The sequence below is a fragment of the Neomonachus schauinslandi genome, chromosome 3 (genome assembly GCF_002201575.2).
Source record: "Neomonachus schauinslandi chromosome 3, ASM220157v2, whole genome shotgun sequence".
NCBI lineage: Eukaryota > Metazoa > Chordata > Mammalia > Carnivora > Phocidae > Neomonachus > Neomonachus schauinslandi.
In genome coordinates, this window is record NC_058405.1 from 163,113,249 (window position 1) to 163,131,385 (window position 18,137).

At 37.9% G+C, this 18,137-nt stretch overlaps 1 protein-coding gene across 4 annotated transcripts in view; it reads left to right on the plus strand.

The window, feature by feature from the left end:
* Positions 1–18,137, plus strand: part of PARD3B (par-3 family cell polarity regulator beta) — a 996,466-nt gene that overhangs the window by 893,818 nt on the left and 84,511 nt on the right. For all 4 annotated transcript variants that reach the window (XM_044913701.1, XM_044913703.1, XM_021703002.2 and 1 more), the window contains one exon: positions 3,976–4,108. In XM_044913701.1, coding sequence (XP_044769636.1) covers positions 3,976–4,108 — 133 coding nt within the window. The remainder of the gene's footprint in view (positions 1–3,975; positions 4,109–18,137) is intronic.

Genomic DNA, 18,137 nt, shown 5'->3' on the forward strand with positions numbered 1-18,137 from the left:
TTTATTGCATATGGAAATGTATTACCATAGGTTTACTGCATATGGGAATATATTACTATGATGAAAAGGACATGGTTTCTGAACTCCTTTAAACTCTGTCCAGCTCGGAAATGTAGTAAGAAGAGCCTGTTTAACTATACATCTACCTTTAAAGGCATAAGCAGTATCATTTACAAGAAGTCACTACAATATAAATCTGTTTTTTATACTTTCTGAATTAATTTTACATAAAATTTCAGCACATTGAAAGAGTAGGAGGGGCGCTAACCATCTACATATGAATACAGGTGGAATAGGAATTTTTGTAAGAATGGCCAACCTTTACTTCATCCAGTGAACAAATAATACAGAAAGCCTGATTTTCAAAGTAGGAACTTGGAGTTAGGATTATTGATACTTTGACTGATTTTATATGGTTGCAAGGCTATTTGAGTGACATCATAATCTGATGAAATTTCTGAAGCTTCTAAGGAATCTTTTGGCAGATTGGTAGTGGCTTTCTGAAGTTCTGGGTTGAGAAGGATTCTAAGGCCATGTCTAGGTTCATTAGGAAAGAATGCTGTAATTGATTACTTAGGTCTGCTCTGGGCAGGAAGTGGAGGGAGTAACAGCCTGTATCAATATGTTTGTTATATAAGTGGTCCATAAATAAGAGCTATTATAATTATTGCTGTTGTTATGACAAAGGTGTTTTTATGTTCCTCTTCAAATTTCTACGTCTTCAACACAAAATGGGATCAGTTAACTGCTTCGGTCACAATAGCTGTGCATATCATTTTTATTGACTTCCTGGTAAGTGTGTGAGTATTATCTGCAGAGAAGAGCTGAAAAATGAAATCAGAATTCGCTCATTATTAAACACTTAATATAATTAAGGGGAAAATCTGATATAGTTACTAAGGGCAGGATGAAGGCTGGAGAGAAAAAAAAAGAGATAAGAGTGAGATGCAGTCCTGGGTCCTTATGAAAGGTTTGCACCATGTCCCACATCTTCTTTAAAATATTCACACAAGGGAGAAGATACAGCATGTTTTGCACTTAGATGGTCCATGACTTTCTAGACTTTTTTCCTGTTTTTTTTCTCTGAGGCCAGATTTCTTTTCTGAGTAAATAGTCATGTTCCTTTCAGCCATAGGGGATTTTCTGAATCCTAAACAGCTGATTTTATATTCTTGCCCCATTCCCTCTATTTGAGAACTAAAATCTGATCAAACCCATATTTTTAAATGTATGTATTTGTAGGCATATGGAAGAATAGTTTATAGTCTGAGTATGATTTTTTTTTCACCACAAATGTAGGAAAATTGTGGAGAGTTTTAAAATAGTGCCTTATCAGTTTTTTGTGTTTTTTTTTCCTTTATTAGTGATGACTTCATTCCACTTGAATTCAGTGCTTCAGTTTCTTTGGGTAAACTAATAGATTATGTATGCAATGTTTGCACAGTGTTGATTGAACTCATCTGGTGAGCTTGAGCCTGGCTCACACATTCACGTCATCAGTGGAAGCCTGTGCACTACATACAGGCACCACAGGCAGCTCACGGTACTCAAGAGGAAGGGAAGCTGGTCCGCAGAGAGCTGGGCTGCCCTGCTTGCCATCCCGTGGTTCAGAAAAGCGTATCAGACCTTCCATTATTTTTCTTATTGTTGTCTTTTTCAAATGCTCAAAAACTTCTTTTTTTTTTATTTGAGTAGAGATGTTACCTTAGTTTCGGGGGTACAACATAGTGATTCAACAACTCTATGTTGTGCCGTGCTCGCCCACAAATGTGGCTCCCATCTGTCACCATGCAATGCTATTCCAGTACCATCGACTATGTTCCCTATGCTGTGCCTTTCATCCCCGTGACTTCTTCATTCCATAACTGGAAGCCTCTACCTCCCAGTCCCCTTCACCCATTTTGCCCCTCTCTCAACTCCCTCTCTTCTGGCAACCACCGGAATGTTCTTTGTATTTATAGGTCTGATTCTGCTTTTTTGCTTGAAAAACTTTTACTTTAAGAAAAGCCTAGTAAAAAAATAGAACTGTCTTGAGAGTTTTTAAGTCATATTGGAGGAAAATAAAGATACGTGATCCCCAAGGGTTCGTCTTTTGTTAATAAAAGGCATCGGCTGCTGAGTGTCTGTAGAATGTGTAGGAAGCCCAGAACCCTGTGCTAACTTTGTAGCGATGTTGTAAGATATCACCAGTTAACTTACAATCTAGTTGGGGAAGAATGCTTTTCCTCCAAAAGATGTTCACTCACCATTTTCTTTTTAGAGTTTACAAGTCTAATTTCAAAAATTTACACCAAATAGTAGATGACTTCTTTCTGCCGCTTTCAGATATCTCCTTTAATGTGAAGTCTCATTTAAACTAAAACTCCACTCTAATACGGGGGGACCTTTTGGCATGCACAGCTCTTCACAAGGGGTCCTTTTCTCCCCTTCTCAGCCTCGCCTTCCCTCTTCGCTGTCCCCTCCCCTCTAACCTATCTACCGGAGCAGTGGTCCTTGCCTACCCATCAAACACAAGTGTCCATATGATTAACCCGTTGCTATGAGTTGAGTTCAAGTACCCAGATTTGCAGGTGATATACTTCTGTCATTGATTAGAGTAAATTCAAAATATCCCTAAAATCACCAGCACTATTTGCATTCTAACTTGCTCCCTAAATGAGAAAGGGAAGGGAACATGTGTTGCCTGAGATGTGTGTGAGCCAGGACAGAAGAAGTTGAGGATCACTGCTTGCCCACATGGACTTATTTGCATTGGTTCCCCCAAAGCGAGATGCTTTCTCATTGCTGTCCTTTGTATTGTCCTTCTCTCTACCTGAAATTTCCTCCTCTCGCTTGTCCAGCTGTTGAACACCTATATATCTTTCAAGACTCAGCTAATGTGTCACCTCCTACATGGAGCTTTCCATAATCTTATTCCATGGCCCTGCTCTCCCCCTGTCAGCTTAAGCGGTCTTTGTCCCCATGGTCCCTTATTAGACTGCTGTTGTAGCACCTGGATTGTAGCCTTCTATATGCCTTTCGGTCCCCTCCCTCCCAGACCATGTGCTTTTTCCAGACAAGGACTATGAACTGTTTGTCTTCACTTTCCTAAATCTTAACATAAGATCTGGCACAATAGGACACTCAGTTATGTCTCAGATGAACCAAAGAAGTTGAATGGTTATTGAAATGTGCCTAGCATTCTCCTCTTATTTCCTGGCCCTGAATTGTATCCCATGATGTCGGTTCTGTTGAAATGTTCGTGACAAATCCAAGCTAAAATGGAGCCACTGGCTGACCAGTTTGGGGTTGCACAGATGAGTCACTGGAGAAACTGTAATTCCTGAGAGAAAGAAGTGACTAAAGTAGAGAGAGGAGAATCTTGGACAAGTAACGAAGATGGCACATCCTACTATCACCCGTTTTTTTTGTTTGTTTTTTTTTAACTTTTATTTTTACTTCCTGATGTGGCTTCTGCCTTCTTCGCTTTCCCCATACCCTGTGGGCCTGAATGCTGACATGTATGCGACCCCCCACTCCAGAAATCCATCAGTGTCACTGACATGAAGAATGGCACATGCCAACTCGGTGCCACGTCCCCTCTTCAGGTCAAACAACTGGTCTCAAATTGGCAACTTCTTATTGGGGAAAATGAAATAACTGCATTAAAATTTAAACAAACTCTATGGAGATGATTGTAAGAAAAAAGGGATGGCTCTTTTAATTGCTCTAAAAGTCAGGACCTTATCTTACCTTTTCACTCAAAAGGCATTTATTAATCCCAAGTCAGATGTTTTGGCCCTTAGAGCTAAATGTATTTACATAAAGACCATTTTTTGTTCACTTTTATTACTGATTTTACGGTTTTCCTAGCATATTTGAATTACATTATTGAATCTTCCACATTTAGATGTCAGCTCCTTTAATAAGATCAAAAAGTGACTTTCCAGGATGATGTACACTGTGTGACTGTGTTTGTTTGATTATGTCCTGCAGTGGCCGGCCTGCAAGTGGGAGCACGGACCGCATCCAGAAGTTGCGGAAAGAGTATTATCAGGCCCGGAGGGAAGGATTCACCTTGTATGAGGATGATGAGGGAAGAGCGAGGCTAGATTATGACCTTCACTGGGTAAGCTTGGGCCTCATTCTAATCACTGAATTCATCTCGACTGAGATAGTTTCTAGCAGAAGAACATGGCTAAGAATGTTCTAGACATACCAAGTTCTATTTAGGTTACTTGAGTTTCATGGATATGAATGTTACCCAAACCACAGCCATCTTGTTCCACAGAAGTTGTTTACATAAATCAAACCACACTAATGCACAGTAGTTTATTTTAATTGCTTTCATATTTACTCTCTGTTGGACTTGTATACCAACGTGTTAGGGTGGAGCAGATGGTCGATATTTTAAAGAGGACACAGAATCTACTGAGCCTTAATCCTTGCCTCCCATTGCTTGGGTTTCAGAATCTGGGCAAGCATTAACAGACCATGCAACACAAGCCATGGGTTTCCTTTGGGAAAGGATATTAGAAATAAATTTCAGAATGGTCATCTTCAGAGACATCAGTTGTGTGTATACCGCACCTGAATAATTCCCATTATGCCGATCTTACCAGTACGCAAAGAGAAGTTTATTTTGGGATAAGAACAGTTTTTGTATTAGAGGGTTCTCTTTGCCAAATCCTTCAACATTTGCGAGCAGAAAAGAATACTGTGACCTCTAAAGAGAGATTCTGTGGGTTTTTCCAGGATGGCATGATTCATTCTCTTGTCTTTTTCAAGTAGGCATGGCTATACCAACAAAATACACTTAACTTTTGAGCATCCACAAAAATACCAGAGGAGAGTACTCAGAGTTGCATTAAAATACATCACATACTTAGAGTAGGTGCCTGCCACTGAGTTGGTGTTCAGTAAATCTTGGCTCTCGTTACTCACATTATTGGAGCAGAGCTGTCCATGGTAATAATGATGTCCTTGCAGTGAGGGCAGCTCTCACTCACCATCTTTGATGGTTACTGCCTCCTACTATTGTTTTTAGTGCTGCTTTGAGAACCACCTAAGGAACTCTCTTATCCCTGGTGGCCACTAAAGACACCAGCTCTTGTGAAGGACAAATCTATTAAAGGAGAGTTTCCTTTCCTGATTTTCGCACTCATGTTCATGCTCATGAAGTCAGGGTTGGGAAAGTAGAGTCCAGCAACCAAGTGGATGCCTTCTGTTTCTCACTTCGGTGCTGTGGCATGTAGGTGTGGCACCTCGCACTTGTATGCTAGTGTTTGAAAGCCAGCTGCAGCACCCACCACGGGCGTGCAGAGCCCCTGAAATTCCTCGGCTCAGTAGATTCTTCCTGGCACGATAGAATTTAATCAGAAATGCAAAGTAAGGATTGGTGGTCTCCAGCCAAATGGCTCTGGCCTCTTCCAGAGATAGGCATTTTGTAACTGCAGATCAGAACAAATAGCTTTTTGTTGGTTTTATTACAGATGTTAGGATTAAACAGAATGGCATTTATAGTGATGGGGAAGCTGGTCGCTTAGACTCTCAGTAACGGAAGAGAAAGATTTCCACAGAATAACAATTTAGATAACAATTCACTTCATTTTAAACTTAATTGAGATCAACATATTAACTTTGATGAGAGACTGTATATATAAGGCTCTGCTCCCTCTACCAAACAAACAAGCAATCAAATAAAGGGAAGCTGTTTACACCATAACCAAAACAGACCACCATGTGCAGGGCATTGAAAAGTCCTCCATCTCAACATCACCATGAACTCCTATGAGCAAAATAAGACAAGTAATTTTAGATTAAGCAGTCCTGGTTGTTTTGACTTTATTTTATGTGATCTCCTTAAATCAAGGGGAAAGGCTGAAAATGCTTAACCTTCATGAGACTGAAAGTTTTCCCTGACCCTCACCAAACCTGAAATAGATAACCCATATACTCAGGTCCTCTCTATCTTAAAGATTCTATCTTTATTCCAAGCAAATGTGGAACCAGACAATCTAGTGAGTAAAGAAGTATCTCTGTTTTAATTTGTGTTTCCCATGCTCAAGTGTATTAAGCATTGCCAAAAGTGACTGATTTTATGTTTCCCAGCTGAGCGGGGACTAAGGCTTCCCAAAGGGATGCTTGCAAAATGCACTGTCATAAACGACTAGTGCTCTTTGTGATCGCCTGAGATACTCCAAACCAGGGATGAGAATCTCAGCATCCTTTCCCTACCTCTCCGCAAGCCAAGGAAAAACACTAGTATTTTTTGCCCAGCGCAGGCCTGAGAAATTACACTGTTGTCTTGCTACTTTTGGATAGACCTAGGAAAGCAAGTTTAGAAAGTTAACATTTCATACCTGCCAGTCAGCCAGACCTAACAAGGCAGCTTTTATTGAGACTGTGGTTCCTAATCAGTCTGGTCTTCGGCATCACGGAGGGTGCTTGTTAAAATTGGATCACCAGCCCATGAAAGAGAGGGGTGGGGCCCAAGGGAGGGCTTCCAGGTGCTTCTCCATGTGGTTATCAAGGTTTCGGACCCACGATTCTAAAAATAGGACATTGATTCCAATCACTGCAGTAATAAGCAAAGTAGTTCAACTTCTCTAACAAAATCACTACATGGGTCAGCATCATCAAAACCACTTTCAGGACTCAGAACTTCCCAGGCCTAGTACTTCAGCTGTAGAGGCCTACAAATATTCCCTGGAGTCACTAGACTGGGAAACTTCCAAACTGTCAAGAAGGAAATTAGGAAGATAAGTTACCTAAGAACTACTTTTAAGAGACCAGACAGAATAAAAGTAGGCTCACAGAAGTCTCCAAAGCCAAAATTAGTAAAGCAATCACTGGAAGGATTACTAAGATCTATGAATATTTTAAAATATATTGTCAGTGGGACTAATAATTCTTTCTTTGGCTTGCCTCGGGCTTTCTGATTTTCCCAGGCTATCCTGTAGGCAGTTCTCTGTCCGGCAGCTCGGAGCTGAAGGCTTTTCCCACTGCTCTCTTGGGTTCTCACTTGCTCCCACAGCACTTGCTTCTCCCTGTCTTTTCTCTATGGCTCTGATCTAATTTTAACATAGGCCAGGTGTCAATCCAAGAATATAGTATTATCGCTACCTTGGAGACACTCACAGTCTAGCCAGGAATACAGACATCTGAGACAAAATGAAAAAAAAAAAAGGACAATAATATATGTAAGAAATTCTGTAGTATAGAGAGGTCTTAGCTTCTCAATGAGCTTAGCAATAGCATTTCATTCCACTGGAGGCAAGGGTGTGCAGCCAGGACTGTGGGGGACTCTATAGTGATCATTTAGGACTTGCCTCAGCGGACAGATTTGGTTCCGTTTCTCGCAGATTCGGTGGTTTTCTTTTTCCCAAAGGAGCCTCTGATTTATTCACTTCATGTGTGTTAAAATAAATGAACACACACAGATTGCAAGGTTTGTAAATATGGACATGAGACCTTAAGAATCTTTTCAGGCAGCCTGTTCTGTAGCTGTTTTCCCATGGAGGCTCTGAAAAGCTGTAAAGAACAAGTTGAGAGAATTTCAATGGCGGGAAGTGAAATGGCCTGGCGAGCTTTTATAGGCCCAATTAAGTAAGCAAGATATGCTAGCTGTGAAGTGTTAATATTTGCCAAAAGAAAACATAATACCTGTTATCTCCCGGTATGTTACTTTCTGTAAAAACTTGTTAAGACAATCACAGTCCTCTGGCAACAGGCTGGGGTATTTTTTATTAACAGATAAAGATGAGCTGCTTATTTAACGGCAGCATGAAGATCCTGTAAGTAATTTCAGAAATGGGATGGCTCCAGAGTTTTCTAAAAATATCAGTACCTTTATTACTGTCTTTTTTCAAGAGCTGCGTGGCATATACCATACGCTTCCTCCTCTTTTTAACTCTCTGGCTAAATTAGAACTTTTATCTGTGAAAGGGGTTTATAGACACATAGATGGGAAGGAGGTACTGGAATTACCTGCTGTCATAGAATACATGGTAGTGTATCTTTCTGGCAAAGGGGATTGGTTCAGGTGATGGTTGGGTGAATAAATGAAAACACTCTGAAAGATTTGCTCACCCTATTATGAAGATGGCCTAGGAGCCAACTTGAAGAAACATGGTTGGCAGCTATCTAGACAAGAAAGACACATCTGGTGAATTCTGCAGTCAGAGGAAAGAGAGAGCAAGATGCTGAGGTCATGCTAACCATCTTAGGAAAGGGATTTAAGATGGAATGCTTTATTGCCACACAAGTGTAAAAACTATCAGAAGGTTATTTTCTAAATATGAGGGATAAGAGAAATGAGCTCCTACTGTCAGTGGTCCAACACCAGAATTGAGTTGTCTGTATTTTCCCTCTCTGCACCTTAAAGACATCTGGAAAAAAAAAAAACAAAACAAAGGACACTGATGAAAACTTCTAGATTAGTCAATGGCTCTTAAGTCACAGAAGAACAGAAATCTAACTCAAACTGCCCTAAGCAAAAAGGGAAATTTTGTTGGCCTGTATAACTTTCAAATCCATAGGTGTATCTGACTTCAGGCAAAGATGGATCCAGCTCCATCATTATTCTCTTTGTTAGCACCATTCTCAGGGAGTTCCCTCATATGGTGGTGAGACAACTAGTGGCAGCTCCAACCAAACACCTTTATAAAAGGAGATTGTCTCACGCCCCAGTATATCCAGGAAGTCTTAGAACTGATGTTTGATGCAGTGCTGAATGGCTTCTTGACTCAGCCTGGGTCACATGCCCACTTCTGAACTCCCTTGGCCAGAAAGATGCAGTATTTTACTGGCCAGAACTAGGTCACGAGGTCACCCTGGAACCAGAAAGTAGGATCAGGCCTACACAAATCCCATGAATGAGTCTAGATGAAGAGGTAGTCCCCATAGGAAGATCAAAGTGGTGCTAATTAACAGGGGAAGGGAAAATGGATGTCGGGCACAATTCAGAGTTGTCTACTATAACTTCTGGTTTTAATAACAATATAAACTCTCTTCATCTTAGAGTTTTAAGGAAAGAAAAAGAAAAGACCTTTCTCTTCATGTATTTTCCTCTTTATCATTAGAAAGAGCAGACCTATTATCAATCTTAAATTTGCTGCCGTTATTGGTAAAAGGAGAAAGATTTATTTTTGTCTGCTGGTCCCGGATCTTTAAGCTATCCCAGGAACCCAGATGGCTTTACTGCGTTATTCATGAGAAATTACCAGACCTCTGGCTACTTATTTAGAGAGGCAAGTGACATTTTGATTCACCCCAGACCTAGGAATTTGCCCCGGAGGGAAACAACAGAATTCTTTGAAAGGACTAAAAGTGACTTTCTTTGGGTAGAATTGCTCTATATATAGCCTCATGGATTGTTGTTTTGTGATAAGAATATAGTCTATATACATATGTCAAATCATCATGTCGTATACCTAAAACTAATACAATGTTATATGTCGATTATATCATAATTTTTAAAGAAAGGATATATTCTAAAAACCTTCAAAAGATGGAATGAGATAAAGAATTAGAGCCATCAAATGTATGCATCTAGTAACTATCGTAATTTAGCTTCTACCATAGGACGACCAACCCCTTCTCAGTTGACGAGCCCTCATTAGCTCCATAAACAGTTCCTTCCCAGTGTGTCCTTCCATCAACAGATTAGTGTTTTCCCTGATTTCCTAAAACAACTGAACTGAGGAGTGGAAGAGGTACTAAGGCAGAGAAAAGAGAAGAACACACATCATGTTTATGAATTAAGTAGATATTGGAAGGGCATGAGGTTTGATCAACTTGATGGTGAAACATCAAATACCAGCTGAGTGAAAATTTGAGGAAAAAAGAGGACAAAATAAATTGAAGATTTTTTGGGGGTTGATAGTTTTAGTCCTTTGTATTTCAATGTGGCTTTCATGGGAACATGTTGACATATTAGCTATATGGGGGATCATATCAGTGAATGTCTAGCTTTTAAACGTGGTGTAAATCATTTTGAAAGAAGGCAACATGTTTATAGGCAATCCCCAAAATTGAAATAAACTGTGTTTCAGAAACCATTTAGAAATTGGCAGTTTGGCACTGGGAATGGTTTTCCCATGGGGGAAAAAATGATTGGTTGTTAGGGTCCCAAGCCAGTCTGCAAAAGCCCACTACAATCCAATAACCTGCTGCTAATCAGACAATAATAACCAAGGAGCCCAGGAGCAGGGGGCCATCTGAGCCAGGGGGAAGAGAAGGAAATATCTTTCTTCCCTCTTTCCTGGATACATCTTTGAGATGTTCTCTAGCCCCTTCTGATCTGCCAGTCTTTAGGAGCGTCTCCCCAGGTTTCCTGACCTTTAATCCCCCCTACTCCCCATCATGGCACCCTGCTTAGACCTACCTTTTCCCCGAGAGTGTTCAGGAATCCCGAGTTCTCTCTCTGCCCCATCCCCTCCTCCCTCAAAGTTCCCTTTCTTTCAGTTCATCTCAGCTACACTTTTGGGGGGTGAGGGGTGCAAATAATCTACCCCATAAAAGCTCTTAACATTGCAGTCCTTCGAAACCCACCGATGTCCTGAATTTTACACCTACTAATATAGCAGGTATGAGAAGCATTTTAGCATGATGTGTGAGAGCACGGACCCTGAAATCAGATTGCCTATGTTCACATCCAGGCTAGATCACTTACTAACTGGGTACATTTGGGCTATTTATTTCACCTCTCAGTCTTTTTTAAAACTAGGATAATCATTCTCACAGATCTCATATAAATATTGTGGCGATTAAATGATTATTCCATGTAAAGCACTTAGAATGGAGTCTGGCATGTAGTAAGCGTTCAACAAATGTGAGGGTTTTCTAAATGGTGCACATACTGAGGTTTTTAGAAATCATATATTCCATTAGCCAAACACCCATTCTATCTCAGTCATTACTGGAGCTTAACCTCTTCTGTTATTCCAGAGTCCTGGGACATTATACAACACACAAAGCATTTGGGAGGGAGGCCTTCTGGTCATGCACACTCTGGTTACCACTGAGGTACCCACAGTCCCTTCAGGTGGTGACTGTCGGGCCTCGTTGTAAGACACTTTTGGCAAAGTCCGTTGGTCAAAAGGTCAATAACTATTTCCCTCTCTCCTGCACGCAAACTTTTTCTTCAGAAGGGCACTCCTTTCATCCCTGACCCTGGGGGCACACCTAATCTCTTTAATGAGCTTATGCTAAAATCAAAGACCAAAGACCAGAAGAAAGAGGCTTCTGCTTTCAGCTCTGCAAGAACCCTGAAGCAAAGAAATACCAAGGTCTAGTTAATTACTTAAAATAGGAGGCACAGGGGAATACAAAGAGAATATATGCAAATTATTTACTCAATAAATTAGGCTACAGCCTGATTAAGAACAAAAATGACATCACTTACTCAGTTCTGACTCTCACAGATATGTGTGAACACCTTATATGAATTATTCCAGGCAACAAATCCATGAGGTAGGTATTTTTACTCCTATTTTACAGATGAGAAAATTAAGGTTTTAAGACTGCACCATAGTCACACAATCATTAGCAAAGCTGATATTCTAACCTGGGCTCCCAACTCCTGGTGGCAACAGAAGGAAAGGAGCATTGCTGTGGCAGCTGTTTACTTTTTTTTTACATGAAACATTTGAAAGAAGGGAAACTCTGAGTATTTGTTTATAAGCACCATACAAACTTTGCCTCTGTGGAACTACTCTTTAATTAGCACTCTGACATTTTTTTTTTTAACCCAATAGTAAATAGTATGAGTTCTCTGTGAAAGTCAAAATGAAATCATTCTTCTTTTTGCTATAATCAAATAAGCTAGCCTATCTCTGGCTTAAACCCAACCCTGAATACCAAGAAGCAGAAAAAGAAAGTTCAAAACCACATTATTTTTCCATAATATGTCAAATAACCCTATGCTCTACTTACGTTAGAGTGAAAACAAGAACTCTTTCTGCTTCTAATGAACAATTAATTCCAGCTCAGAATGTCGAGTTTAGAATAGGTTAAGTTCCCCCAAACCACAGCCGTTTGTGTTGGATCATGGTTAAAACCCAAAATTCCAACTTCTACAGTAATCACATTCTTTTCTTCTACTGCAATGGGAGAAATGACCATTTTATGTAATATAGGAAAAACCATAGCAGAAACTCCTATGAATTCCAGATTTCCTAAATGGTTCTCAAAGCTGTTTAAAATCAGTTGGATATGTTTTATTTTAGCAGACCTCAAAAATCCTGAAACTAAGTGTGGGTACCAAATTTTTTTAAATGAAGATGTTTGGAGTAGAAGATATGGAACTCCATTTAACTGGCATTCATAACACATGTATCACTTAACCTGGATGACAATTAAAACCCCACATGAGCCATGTTTGTGTTCAGATCCCGGAGCCCAGAACGTTCCCCTCGCACAGGTTCCGGGGTAATTAGCCAATCAGGTCGCTGCGGCGGCCATCTTGTTCTTTTTGTTTGAGAAAAATTTCGACCCAGTTACTCAGGAACTTAACATCATGTGGTTCTTATTAAATAGTAACGAGTGTGGTGTTATGGGAAAAAGAAAACTCGCAGAAATCTCTCCTCTGAAATACGAAGAACACCTGAATAAAAGAGACCCTAAAATGATAATAATCACTACAGCAGTACTGAAGTTGCCATTCTCCACAAGAAGAATGACCACTTTTGAATACAATTGTAATGACACATATCAGAGTCTGTGACTTTACAGTTCTCCTATGAACTTCATTCATTTCTTTGTGTTTCGTTCTGAGGCTTGAAATCACCGTGCTGATTTTCAGAGTGTCTATGAGAAAGTGCAAACGTTGATACCAGTGATTTCATCCAGGCACAGGAAAACTTTCCATTTATTCAAGTAGATGATCTAAGAAGAACGGGTATAACATTGTTATTATAAACAATTGAGAAATAGTTTCTTTTCCAGCTTAAAGATAAGAATTTTGTAAAGTAATGGAGTTCTTGGGTTTTATCTCCATGAAGCTTTCTTCAAATGATGTAGCTCATTCTGTGTCATCTTTCACTCAGACATAGCTTCATTCCCTAGGCAGCAAAACCAAAGCAAAACATGAGGGAAATAGATTTTCTGCTATCATTTATTCCTGGGTGCCTGGGTGGCTCAGTTGGTTAAGTGACTGCCTTCGGCTCAGGTCATGATCCTGGAGTCCCGGGATCGAGTCCCGCATCGGGCTCCCTGCTCGGCAGGGAGTCTGCTTCTCCCTCTGACCTTCCTCCCTCTCGGGCTCCCTGTCTCTCATTCTCTCTTTCTCAAAAAAATAAATAAAATCCTTAAAAAAAAAAAAAAAAAAGCTATCATTTATTCCTTTGTTGCTTTATTCGTTCACTGAATACTTAGCAATTTATAGTAAGTGTACATCAAGCCCAACAGTTGCATCAAGCTTAACAACAAAGAAGGAAGACCTGACGTTTGTGTGTGCACGCACGCGCACGCTCACGCGCACGCTCGTGGGGTGTATGGGCGGGGTGCACGCCCAAAGACATTGTTTTCAAATTTCTCCTTTAGAGAAACAGTAGGAAATGTTGTATGAGAAAGACATTCCCTGTCATGATCTGATGGCTTTCCTCTAATGAACCTTCTGGCTCAGTCTATGATAATGGATACCCCCAAACGATGTGGAGAAATCTCCATTTTTCAGTTTTGTTTTCCCTACATCACTAATTGCCAGAGTTCCAGATTGTGTCTGAATAGCAGATCTATTTTAAGTATAATCTTTTCTATGTATCAGCTACTTTTCCTTTCTTCATCTATTTAGTAGGGACCAGGCTTCCTGTTTTCCATGCAGTTCCCTTTACAGTAACTTGCCAGGTTTAAATTGTCAGGCAGGCAGGGATGTGTATGTGGTTATAAGGGAATCAGAGGCTCACAATCCAGAGGAGGCACTCACTCATGGTCTCATAATTAATGTGAATGATGGCCGGAAGAAATCTTTTAGCATAATACTTAAATCGGTGATTGGGGGAAAAAATGCTATGGGATTTTAGCAGTTTGTGGTTTATGTGTGGTTCTAGAACTATTTTTTAAATTTCCCAGTTTCAGAAAGCGGATAACCTGTTCCTTTCTCTACATATGTATGTGTATATGTAAGGTTAAAAAAAAAAATCTAGTCCTCAAATACACGATGATGGTGGAATAAAAAGATGGCAAGCAAATAGGAAAGAACTGCAATTTTCTTTTAAACATTCAACATTTCCACTTAATTAATTCATAAATTTAATTTATCAGAAATCTGAGTACTGTCCCAATGAGAAGCTCTTACAACTTTCCTAACTTTGTTGAGGATCTTATCTCCAAAATAAAAAGAAAAGCTGTTAATGTCCTATAATTAATTATGGAAAAGAATAAACCCATTTTCACTTATGTTGTGCCTCTCTGGCCCCAAAATTGAAGAACAAAATTTCAAAGCATATGGTTTCTTCATTTATTCATTTATCAACTAATTCCTTACACCTGAATTTGGTGGCAAGTTTCTGTCTTTGTGCCAGGAATTTACTTGACTCTGAGGATTCAAAAGTGAATAAGGAGTTCATGTCTGGTGGGAAAGGCAGACAGGAAACATAATTTCAAATGTAATGAGATATTTAGAAATAATTGTACAGGAAAAAAACTGATAATCAAACGCTTAGAAAAGAGGGACTAAACAATGAACACAGTAGATTTGCTTTTATCCCCACAAAGTTGCCCCTGTGTGTTTGGGCTTCCCTTTTGCCTGCATTTCGGGCATTCTGCCTCCATGTAAGCTACTCCAATTGTCCTTTGTAATTTCTAAGCAAATATAAAGTGGCTTTTATTGTTTCATGATGATACTTCTCTTTAGGCCCAACCTCTCGTTTTGAGGATGTGAGCATTTGTGCATCACGTCTGTCCCAATTACTGAGTGAGACCTGCCCTAGAGGGTTGTTTTTCAAACTGTGTGTCACAACTTATTAGATGATCATAAAACCAATTAGTCACAATTGACATCTTTAAGATTTTGAAGAGAATAGGCTATATCAGAGGCCATGGCAGGTAGTAAAGATGAGTGTTGGTTGGTAAAGTTCTTGTTTTATAGCCAATCTGTGCACACATACACATATCTGCTAGCTCATAATGTAAACTACATTCCTACAGATTATGATTTTAAAAGGTCGAAAACGGGTAGTCTAGACTTTAAGTTCCATATCTAGTTGGTTTACCATTTCATTTATAAGATTTCATGTGGGATTTTTGTTTCAGACTAGGGGGCTCAATCATTTCTTTGAATAAATAATGTTGAATACATCCCATCTGAAACATTATGAATGGCACAGACTTTGCTTTTCTTGATTATATCTGTATATCAATATAGTGTAGACATATATATTGATATATAGATAGGTACACAATTTGCACATATTTTAATTAATTTTAGTTTAGCAGTCAGTGGTTTATATAGCTATTAAATAAACATCTTAAGCAAGGTTACAATTATATAGACAAAAATATTCTGAAGACCAGGTGAATATAGTTGCCATACTCTAGTCTTTCTCGTTTTCCTGAAATTACAATTTTTTTCCTTTTACATTAAACTTTTTTATTATAAATGTAATACATGCTCACTGTAATAATTTACATAATGGGTAAAAGTGTTAAAGGAGAAATGTAAATCATCTATCATCAAACACGCAATAAATGAACACTATGCTTTGGCATATTTTATAGAGACACATACACATACATGCATATCACATGTAGTAATTAAATTGGGAGACCCTACTGGATATACTGTTACTTAAGCTACTTCTTTCACTTTCTATTATATTGTGAGCATTTCTCCTGCCTTTAAGTAATCTGCAAAATGTGACGTTAAATGTGTAACTTTTAACTCACGAATTCATTAATCACGTTTTCATTGTTGGATGTTTAAATTATTTTCATCACTTCCTGTAATGAGGTAATAATTATAGATAAATAATCATCTAGATAAATCTTTGCATTCTTATGTTATTAGTTATCATAAATCAATATAAGATATTAATTATTTAACAGGGCGATGAAAAAAATTTTAATTGATACAAATTACCCAACATGCCCCTAGAAAGGCTATGAAGTTTATATTCTCCCCAGCAGCATATTTATTAATGCATTTAACAAATCTTAATGGTCTGTTTTGTACAGGTTTCATACCAGACCTATTAAAACTGAGTGTTTTCATTTTTCTTAATTTTTACCAGTTTAATAGCTCATATCAATTATTTTGTTTTCATTAAATTACAACTGAGATTTAGCATTTTGTGCATTTATTGGTCATGTATATTTCTTCTTTTTTATGAATTTTCCTTTTTTTTCTATTACAGTGTTTGCCTTTTTTGCTTCCAAATTGTAAATGTTCTTGATATAGAAAGATTACTAAGCCTTTACTGTCAAATAGCATTCAGAATTGTCTTTCTAACTTTGTCAGTAGTCTCTTAACTTTATGATACTTCAGAAAAAGGGAAGCTTTACTTTTTGTGTAAGCAAACCAGAGATTCTTGTTAGTTTTTTCAAATGGCATTTAAACATCTATCAAGATGTTTCTATGATTTTTCTTCTTTTTCTATTAATGAGATGATTTATATTAATAGGGTTTCTAATATTGAATGGCCCTTGCAATTCTGAAAAAATAAATCTACACTCACATGCTGTTTTTTCTTTGAAGATAAAGCCAGGCATGTATTGCAAGTATTTCATTTGTGATTTTGTACCTCTATTTGTTAGGGAAATCGATATATAAGGATTTTTTCCCCCTAACTTCAGCAGTTTTACATAGAAGAGTTACATAACCTTTGTAAAATGATTTAAGTAGCTTTTCATCTGTTACTATATGTTATATCAATTTCTATCAATGACAAAGGAATTATCTCTTTGTCAGGATTTAAAACAACTCATCCATAGAACCATCTAGCCTGGTGCTTTTTTAGGGATAATTCTTTGACACCCTTTTCAACTTTTCCCATAAATGGAAATCTTTGAGAGAGGAGATGTTTCCTCTTTTACTGAATTTTGGAAATTCGCTATATTTTTCTATAACATCATTTATTTCATTGAGACTTTCAACCTGTTAGTATATTTTATTTTTTTGTCACTTAATATATTTAATAATTCTATTTCTCTGTCCTAACATATTTATTTTTACCTCATTAACTTAATATTTCTTTTAAGAAGGAATAAAGCAAACTTTTTGAACTATTTAGCTTATTTATTTCAGTTACTTTTTAATTATATTCGATGACAATATAATTTGAGGCAATGAGTTTGGTTTTGAATTTAGTTTGGTGTACTTCCAGAAATGTTCATATCTTAATGTTCTTCTTTTTTTTGAATTATATTTTGAATTATATATATTTTGAAATTTAAGATTTTATTTCTTCTTTGACCAAGAATGACTTATATAGTCATTATTTTAATTTTTAAGGATTTAGGCTTTTTCCATCTAAAATTTTATTATCAATGTACGATTTTAATATTTTGTAGTCAAGGATAGTGAATTCTACAACTTGGGGCATTTATTGAAAATTGACATAGTATATGTAACTTTGTCATTTAAAGTTTTAAATTAAGTAAATTAAAACTAATGATTCTTCTAAAAATGTTTATTATTGAATAAATATTTATTGAGTGCCTATTACATTCCAGGGTCTGGTGAGATGCTGAGGATGTAGGAGAGAGCAAAATGGACAAAAATCTCTGCCTTGTAGTACTTGCATTCTAGTATATAACACACGTATGTAACTATATTTCCTTAAATGCAAGTCAGCATAGTCATTATACACACTACAAATTTAATGACAGCTTTTCAGGAAAAGAACAAAAAGAAAACATCACCAATGCAAGCTTTTATATGAAGAGCCATCCCCATGCATATCTCAGATGTTTAAGTGTGAATTGGTAAAATAATCTTATTAATTATATTGTTTCCGATACTGTATATGTTTATTTATCATTTCCTTGATCTGTCAAAGACAGACGAACATGAGGCTAAAGTCCCCAGAAACAAAATGTTTCTGAGGCTTTCAGCATCATTTTTTAGGTCTATCTCTCGGAAAAGGTTGAAATGTAATGTTTGATTCATTCTGAGGCTTTTTCTTCCAAAGAAATGTTTAGCTCATTTATATCTGTTA